Raw genomic sequence first — 9,323 nt, 5'->3', positions numbered from 1 at the left:
ACAGCAATAGTGGGAAATGGTTGAGATTGAGCAAATAATGTAAAAATCATTTCTGGATATAGGGTTATCAATTTTTCTCACTGTCACAAGCTCAGAGCCTGATGTTGCAAATGGCTGAGAAGCTCCTGGGAACTGCTAAATACTTTGCAGTCCAAACATGTATAGGAGGAGGCTGAGAAGATTTTAAAGCACTTTGGAGGAAGAGGTTTGTACCTGAGATGTAGACCAAAAAAATCCACATGACAAATTGTGTCAGAATGACCCTAGTGGGCAATGAGAGCCTTTTCCAGAAGAACATAAATGTGAGTATTATGCCTCAGACCTAGGGCCCATTTGGCCCAGTACCCTATTTCCCTTTTCCAGCTGCAAACTATCTTCAGTTCAGGGAGTTATTGAACCCCTTGTGGTTGGTAGTCACTATTAACAATTGTTCTTCTAAACATCTCTGCATCCTCTTCTTTAATATACGTAAACCCAACATCCTTTGGCAAAGAATTATCCAGCTATGTGAGAAAACATCCCATTTTATTTGTTTTAAAGCATGTTTCTACTTGCTTCATTTGATGGTCCCCAATTCTGGTCCCAGAAGAGTCTACAAACCTGCTCTCTCCAGGCCACCCATGTGTTTAAAGGCTGCTGTTATATATTCAATCACTTACTGCTTTATTTCCCCTGGCCAAAGGCACTACTCAGTCATTCCTTGTCTGAAAGCTGTCCATACTTTCAGTCATCCTTGTTGCTGTTTGAAACTTCCCCAGTTTTAATATGTGCTATCTGAGAGCAGGGTACCAGAACCACATTGGAGTGTCTACAACCTCCAGGTATGTGAACACTTTGAAGATTCAGCAGGATAGGGAGCTGGGACATCTAGTCTAGGTTGTGCTTTGCTTAGAAAGGCTGGACCAGATGATCCTTGAGGTCCCTTCCAACCTGGGATTCCATGATTCTATGAAAACTCCCCAAGAGAAGCCAGTGTCTGTGCTTCTAGCATGGAACACTCCATGGCCTACAGCCACTTTGCTCTTCCAGCTGCCCCTTTGACTTCTCTGTGTCCCCTGATCCTCTGTTAAGGACACCAAACCTAAGTACAACCTTTTAGGAAGTTCTATTGCTTTTGATTAATTATGAGCATTGGCAATTTTTCAGGTCAATAGGAAAAAATAAAAAAGAGCTTGGCTGCAATAAGAGGATTTATAAATCTGTTGTCAAAAGCAAGACTGAGTCAATGAGGCAGATAACCAGAACAGTACAAGCACACAGGCTTATTTTTGTCTTAGCCCTGATGAAAGCCTCTTTTCTCTAGTGGAAGTTTCCATACTGATGAGCATATTATATCTTGTGATCCAATTTGCTGAGAGTTTGACCTAGAAGAAATCACTGTAAGCGTGTAGGATTTCTTTGCAGTATGGACATGTTGCTTGTATACAGCTCAGTAGGTCTTGGCTGCACAAGGCTGCTTCAATTTTTAATGAAAGACTCCTAGAGATGAAATATTTAACACCTCTTTCTGTAAAGTCCAACTCCCCCTACTAGTACTACTATCATTGTAAAGGGCAGTGATACTGCTTATTGCTCTAAGTGTTTTAGAGTGATGGATGAAAAGAACTGAACTGAATCCTGCAGTTCTTTCTTACTAAGGTCAGTGAGAGTTTCAATTAATAGGAAGATTTTAATCAAGTGAGAACTGGGAAAGACCTTATTGATCTTTTTTTCTGGAGGAAAATCCTTCAAAAATAAAGAAAACCCTCCTACAAAGATGATGTGGTAGAGAGAGAGATTCTTTAAGCCATCTGGAAGAGAAATGAATTATTCTACAGTTTGTCCAGATGATGATAGCTGAATTTAAGTGACAAGCACTAGTGCCAGCCCCTTCTTTTGATTAATTTTAAGCTTCTCTGTTTATTTCTGGGAGAAATCTTTAAAGAAATCCATCCCTTACAGTGCACATTTCCCCTCCTGGCAGTTGGGAATGTTTCTACTGTATCAATGGGAAACTAGTTCAGAACAAGAAGCTTTAACCATGAGTTGGCTCCAATGGAAACCCACAGAAGCTGGTAATCTGTGTGCATTATAACACAGGCTGATCAATAGTAATTCAGGGATAGAGTGGAGTGAGAAATATTTCAAGGCTTGATTAGTTGTGCTCCTTTTCCGCTGGGACTGTAGTGTAATCTTCACTTATAAAGACATGTGATCTGAAAGCCCGAGGCAGAGCAATCCTTATTTCCACAGGAGGAGCTTTTCAAGGATGCAAAAGCTTTCACATCCTTATCTTTGCTTCTAAAAGCTGTGACTTCACAGAATTAAAAGAAAGGAAAAAGCAAAAGCGATGGCATCAACATCTCAGCCTCTACGAGGTAAAAGGGCATGTAAAAAAATCTTCTGGGCAGTGTTTCCTCATGCCTGCTTCATTCTGTCTCTTGTGATCTATGCTTTCCTTGGGGCTGTCATGTTTTCCCACATTGAAGGTAACCGGAAGGTCAATTTAAGTGAAGAATATAGAGAATTCATGCAGAATTTGTGGTACATCTCCAGAAATTTATCAGGTACGTACTGGGATTTCAAAATGACTTGGCTGTACAGGGAGATACTCAATCTCTTGCCTTTTCAATGGGATTTTTGGCTTTTGAAGACATTCTTCAAAATACTATCAGCTGAACCTGCAAACAGGATTTTCCCTCTGCCTACCTAATGACTGCTGCTGTTTGCTTGTGTTCTTTAGCTGTGATTTTTGTCTGCAAAATTCCCTGGTCCCTGCATTCCTACCTGAAACCACTTTTCCTGGGGTGCCTGTGTTCTCCCTTTTGCTCAAGTTCCTGAAAGAGCAGCTGAGATTCCCAAAGCATTTCCCTCTGATTGCTGGGACTGAATCCTCTGTCTCAGAAAGTCTCTTCCAGCTCCCTCTTCACAGCTCTGGGCTTCCCTACCAGCCCTATGGTGATGGGATGGAGAGGGTAGATGAGATGAGAAGGGGTAGAAATCCTCCTGTATCTGTGTTGGGACTCATACACAGGCTTGGACGTTCACTCAGGTAGCTGTGTCTTTAAGTCAAAAGAATACAAATCCTTTGGGGAGATCAAAATGAAACAGGACATTCAGAGTTGAATATTCAATCTTCCTGTCCTGCTTCTTTATGCTTATTTTTGTGTTGTATTTTGACTTTGTTGGAGCATAGTTTATTTTATTTGCTTATTTTTTCTTGTTGCTTTATTCACTGAAGCCACCTGATTTTTTCTGGAGGTAAAGGGGAGGGTGAGGTGAATATCTTTATCTCCTAAAAGAGTACAAGCAAGTCCCAGATGGAGAAAACACTACTGGAATAACAGGCTGGCTACTTACTCAGTGGTGGCGTGCAAACACTCATCATCCCTCCTGTTGTTACTGTAACAGATAATATGACAGAAAATGAGGAGATATTTAAGGAAGAAATCCATACACTGCTCAACACGGCTGAACGAGACTGGTTTGTCAACCCAAAAGACAAATGGACTTTCTTTGGGTCTCTCTTTTTCTGCTGCACAGTATTCACAACTGTGGGTAAGTTCAGAGTTAAAGCAACCCCCAGCAGAATCAGTTGATATTGCTGCTTTGTCTAATGTATTTCTTCCATGGAATTAGAACAAACAACCAAACCTAAAACCCAAATCCCCTTCAATGTTCTTCCTGAGTAATGATGATGAGTCTGCAAGGGGCTCTGCAAACGCCGACTGCAGAGATGTAGCTGAGTCAGGGAAGCAAGTTGGAATTTAGTAAGTAGTGATGATACACACTAATTAGCTGCATCACTACATGCATACTATAACATGTACTTATATATGACAGGTACCCAAAACTAGTATATTAAAGTAAAAAGAAAGCTCCATTTTTCTGTCAAACCTTATCCTTCCCATTATTGTGCCTTATGGTGGGTAATGTTCTCCTCACTGGAAGAGGTAATTCGTTATGCATATATTGTCTTTCAATTGCTTCCCTATTATTTATGTCTAACCCAGCTTTGTAAATCTATGGCTCTATAATTAACCATGCTATAGTTGTTCACACTTCTCTGTGTTAACAGCACGTGGCGATGTTTAGGTCACACCTCTGAAATCTTTCATTCTGACTTCATACTTCAAAGGAGGACCTAGATCAAGTATTTGTTGCTAACAGATGGCTATTTCCATTGCAGTGGGTTTGTTATATGCAGTATTAGGAACTGATAAATCACTTCAGGTTGAAGTCAATTTAGCTACCTTTAATTATCTAGGAGGACCGAGGCATCTCGTCTGAAGATCAGTGGTTTGAGCTGCCTCTACCCCCTGCCCTAGGAGCTTGCTTACTGGCTCGGTTAGGTGAGATTTCTGGATAGCTGAATTTAAGCTCAAGATAAGTTTTAACCCTTGTAATTGCACTTCACCTTTTTAATGCATAGAAATTGAGAAAAGGCAAAAAAAAATCACTCTGTGCAGTAACTACAATAATTAATCTTCCACAACTGCTTCAGCAGTAAGGATTAGCAGTCCCGGTTAGCCAATGGAGAAGAGAATGATAGAGATTAAACAGGTTTTCAGTGTCTTACAGCAAAGGAGGGACCAAGTTTGGATTCAGACCAAAGGCTATGGCAGCCTTTAGTGAAAACAAACATGAATGGATGAAGAAAATGAAGGAAAACATGCCTCAGCATATGAGCTAATAAACTTAGAGGCTAAGCAACTGACCTGGAAAATCATCTAGAAAAGAACAATGTTTTTGAAGGGAGAGAAGAAATTATTTATGTCATTTTGGAGGATGAGAAGAAAAATGGTTTTTAAAATTAAATACAATTGATATTATGCTGATGTTTTATCCCACTGTAATGGAAAAACACTAACTTACAATTGAAGTTTCATAACCAATATGTTAGAGGAAGGAAATATAAATACCCAAATTGAATTTAGGGAAAGGGCATATCTTTGGCTACCATTTTAAGTATCATAAAGGCCATGTGTCTGGTAGCACTTCCCTATTTGTTGTAAGTGATATTTGTAAGCTTTAGTGCTTGAGAATAAACATGCATTTCCTCATGTGAGAAACACGTGCTTCCTCACTTGGTGTTTTGTTTTTCTTAGTGTTTAAGAGACTCTGAAAACATGAAATGCATACAAACACAGTGTTAATACTACGTATGCCATTAGAGCTAGGTCTGATGAATAAGGGACAATTTCAAACGCTGTTATTAGCTTACCGTTGATCACAAGTAGTTTTGGTGGAGCAATGAAGTGTGAAGTACACGTCTCATTGTCCCAATCTGATCTATACTGCTGTCCGAGTTTCAGAATTCAATCGTCTAGATCTGAATCTCCTCAAAGCTCAGGGAGTCTCATCCCTAGAGATCATTCAGTCATACTGTGAGGCCCTGGAGGCTGGCCAGGAAATGATCCCCAAGCTCCTCATGCACAGTCCATTAGCTTTCCCAAGCATCAGCTCGACTTCTGTCGTGGTTTAAACCCAAGTCCCTGCAGAGGGACCCATCTCTTGATGTCTTGCCTTTTGGATCCTTCTTGACCCAGCTTCCCAGGTCAGGAAATCTACCCAATAACAGTCTCCAGCAGGACAGAGGCAGCACGCCAGCTTTGGGCTGGACCAAACCTTTTGTTTCCCCTCCCTAAATGGCCTCTTGTTGTCAGCAGGTTAAGTCAAAGAGCTGATGAGGTGCACATGACATAGGAAGAGTTAATTCAGCAAAACTGACAAACTCCAAACCTCCAAGTGTTTGAAGAAGGATGCCCAGATTAGTGGTTTCTGAGCCTCAGATATTTTAATAGCTTCAAAGCAAAGCAAAAGAACAGTATTCTCCGTGCTAAAAGTTGATTTTTAAAATGAACAGCGATAAAAAGCTCAGAGGATGTGAATACCTAATAAATCACAATGTTATGTCTCCCTTCTCTTCCTCTTTTTGTTCAAGGTTATGGCAATACCTATCCTGTGACACGGACTGGAAAGTATCTCTGTATGTTGTATGCTTTATTTGGCATCCCTCTGATGTTCTTGGTACTGACAGACATGGGAGACATCCTTGCGACTGTCTTATCCAAGTGTTACAATGAATTCAGAAAACTCCAGTCAAAACTTCTAGCCTCTAAACTCTGTTCTGGATGCACATGCAACAAAGGGGACGAACTGAAATCCAGAGCGCAGTCCAAAATAGTCATCAACGAGCCCTTGAGTATCATGGAAGTGCTGAAAAGTCAACGGGGTGTGAAGAGGAAGCCAGTCAAATGCCGCAATGCTGAGATTTTTGAAATGTTAATTGCCAGAGAGAATGAACACACAGGCCCAGCGAGAAATAAGAGCATTGAGAGGTGGAGCTCATGTCCTGAGCTAGCCAGGGGAAAGACAATGTCCAGAGTCATGGAGAATTTTGACAAAATTGGGAAGCAGTTAGAAAAGTTAGATGTGCCCATCGTATTAATGGTGTTAGTTATCTTTGTGTACATCTCTTGTGCGGCTGCTATTCTTCCAAACTGGGAAACAAGGTTGGATTTTCAGGAGGCCTTTTATTTCTGCTTTATCACCTTGACAACTATTGGATTCGGAGATACGCAACTGGAACATCCCAAGTTTTTCTTGTTTTTCTCCCTCTATATTATTATTGGCATGGAAATAGTCTTCATTGCTTTTAAGCTGGGCCAAGACCGCTTAATTGGTTTGTATAAAAAGGTGATCTCATTTTGTGGGGAGCAAAAGATGCCGTCAATGAAGATATATCCAAAATAAGTCATTTCTCCTTCACTTGTAAGCATTGGCCACTGCAATGAGATGAAACTTCCTTTGCATTTCTGCCTAGGGGTGGCAGGAGGTATATCTTATTCTGATTTCTTCTGAGAATCTAATGTAAAATGGATGAATACCTCAGGACACACTTGGAGAAGGCATCTCCAGGAAGTACTTTCCAGCAGGGTCCCATCTCCTGAATAACGATGATGCATGATGAAAAAGCAGAAGGCTCTCCCTGCCAGTGCTCCCTAGCACCTTTAGCAAAGCCTTCCTGTCCTCTCTCCCACCACAAGCCAGTATAGGATTTCTTTTTCAGCACTTGTCCAAGCAAGTCCCAGGTCACAATCTCATCCTGCCACCTTGTCTGCAGCTAGGGACAGCTTGGTTGTGGCTGTCGGTACTGAACTGTGTCAGAATGCCACTGCAATATGATTTATCATCAGAGAGAGCTGGGGAGAAGGACTGTGAATCCAGCTGCTCTTCTGTCATGACTGCATGTATTGCAAACATTGTACCTTTATGTAGGCCAGAGGAATTTTAAAATTAAAAGAAGGACACCAAATTTCCACCTCTTTCTCTGTCCCCTGTCCAGAAATCGGTCAGAAAACCGTTCATCTCTTCATGGCTGAAACCACTTCTTTTCCATCATGGTTTATCATATCTGTCCTCATCCCAGAGTCAATATGTTTTGTGGTATCCAGCTATAGAAGTGCTTGTGACAAGTTCTGCCCTTGTGATGGTCAGGGGAAAGCATGGAACAAACTTCAAGGTGACTACAAGGTGGAATGAACCTCCAGCTCTTTGCTGACGGTCTGGGAACACCGAACCCAGGCGTCCTCACTCCTCATCCAGGTTTTACTCTGCACAGACTGCTTGACTTCTGGGAGTTCCTTGACCCGTAGACAGAAAAGTCTATCTATTTAAATGCGATGTGATGAGGATCCTGTAGTTACATATCTGTGAAGTGCATTAATACATGAATAATGCTCTATCTTCAAGATTTTGCTTATGTTATTCATAATCTGGATCAAGCTGTCAATGATAGATTTTTTTCTCCCTGACAAAACAAAACCCACCAAAACACTCTATGAAAGAAATCACTGATTTTAATTAACCTATTAACCTGTAATTTGTATACATGATCACTGATTGTGAATGACATCTCTAGGTATTAAAGCATGGTTGATTATGATGGAATGTACATTATTCTCCATAGCAAATATGCCATTTGAAGCTGAGATCTTTAGCGTATTTACATGGCATCTTACCTCTGTTATACTCCATCTACATGGTAATGTGTATTCAGTCTTTATCAATAATTAGTTATGATTAACCACTGATGATATGCAAAATATATAATGAATGATATTATACAGAGAAGTTCTTTATAAGAATACCAATAAAGAACACAGCAGCTGGAAAGAACTCCTGTTAACTTTTTCATGTTTGCCATGACTTTGGCTTCACATAGAAAGTCCCTCTGTTCAGCCTGCTCTCATATTACTTTATTTTATGTCTTTGGATTAAAATCAGTGTAGGACTTTGGACCCATGCCAGTGTTTTCAGAAATCAATGAAGAAACTGGTATGATTTAATGGGCTTTGAATCAGAGAACTGTACTTCCTGCTCCTCAGGGTTTTTTCTTGTGATGCACCTAACATAGCCAGCATTAGTTGGAATTAGCCTTTATAACATGACTAGTTTCTCTCATATCAATGAGATCTCATTTATGGAGAGGGATTACCTTTGAATTCATCCCCTATAGATTTTTCACTGATGTGATATCTTGATACCTTCACATTTACTTTACAGACTTAGGGAATTTTGGCTGGACTTGCAATAAGGATTATACACCAAATTGTTCTAGTTATGGCCAAGGGATGGCAGTAAACAGCTTACCTTCCTATAGAACCCATCAGTTATGGGGGATTAAAACGTATTCTACAGAAGAAGAGAGAACAAATCATATCACCATGACCCTCTATAAAATGACAGTGAACCTGCCTCTTGAATATAATGCGCAGCTCTGATCCTTCACTTCCCAAAGGATACACAAAATTGGAATGAAGTTATAGGACAGGTAAAGGATGACCAAAGACAGGGAACGGCTTCCATATGAGAGACATGTAGTAGCTCTCCAGTCTGGAAAGAGGTGAGAGACTGAAGGAGAGATGTGTAACATCACGAGGGCACAGAGGATGGAATGACGGAATGGTTGCTAAACATCCTTCATTATGAGAGCTAAGGCTTTCATGTGGCAGGTTAGAGAAAAGAAACAGAAGGAAGAGAAAATGGTACTTCACACAGCATGTAATTAAGCTGTAGATACTCCTTGGTAGGGGAGGATGTGGCAATTTAAAGTTCACATTAGATCAATGGGAGATGGAGCAAAATCATGAAAGAAAAACTTGAAAAACAATTAAACACAACCATAACACTTCTGGCTCAATAATCATTGAGTCCCAAACTGGCAGATGAGGAGGAAGCAACTCTACAGACTTCTCTGTCCTTGTGTTCTTTCTTTGCAACCTGTTGTCTCTCAGAGACAGAATACTGGTCTTCATAGTATCCTTCTGACCTGATTTCAG

The 9,323-nt window shown here is 40.5% G+C and overlaps 1 protein-coding gene across 1 annotated transcript; it reads left to right on the top strand.

Moving 5' to 3' along the window:
- Positions 1-2,243: 2,243 nt before the first annotated feature.
- KCNK18 (potassium two pore domain channel subfamily K member 18) lies at positions 2,244-7,985 on the top strand. The gene is made up of 3 exons (XM_062635089.1): positions 2,244-2,546; positions 3,391-3,537; positions 5,924-7,985. The coding sequence occupies exons 1-3, from the start codon at positions 2,330-2,332 to the stop codon at positions 6,733-6,735; spliced, it is 1,176 nt and encodes a 391-aa protein (XP_062491073.1). The 5' UTR covers positions 2,244-2,329; the 3' UTR covers positions 6,736-7,985.
- Positions 7,986-9,323: the final 1,338 nt, after the last annotated feature.

The sequence above is a fragment of the Pezoporus occidentalis genome, unplaced genomic scaffold, assembly GCF_034315485.1.
Source record: "Pezoporus occidentalis ecotype Australia unplaced genomic scaffold, CSIRO_AGI_Poc_V1 ctg45, whole genome shotgun sequence".
Taxonomy (NCBI): Eukaryota; Metazoa; Chordata; class Aves; order Psittaciformes; family Psittacidae; genus Pezoporus; species Pezoporus occidentalis.
This window is presented reverse-complemented; position numbering and strand designations above follow the sequence as displayed.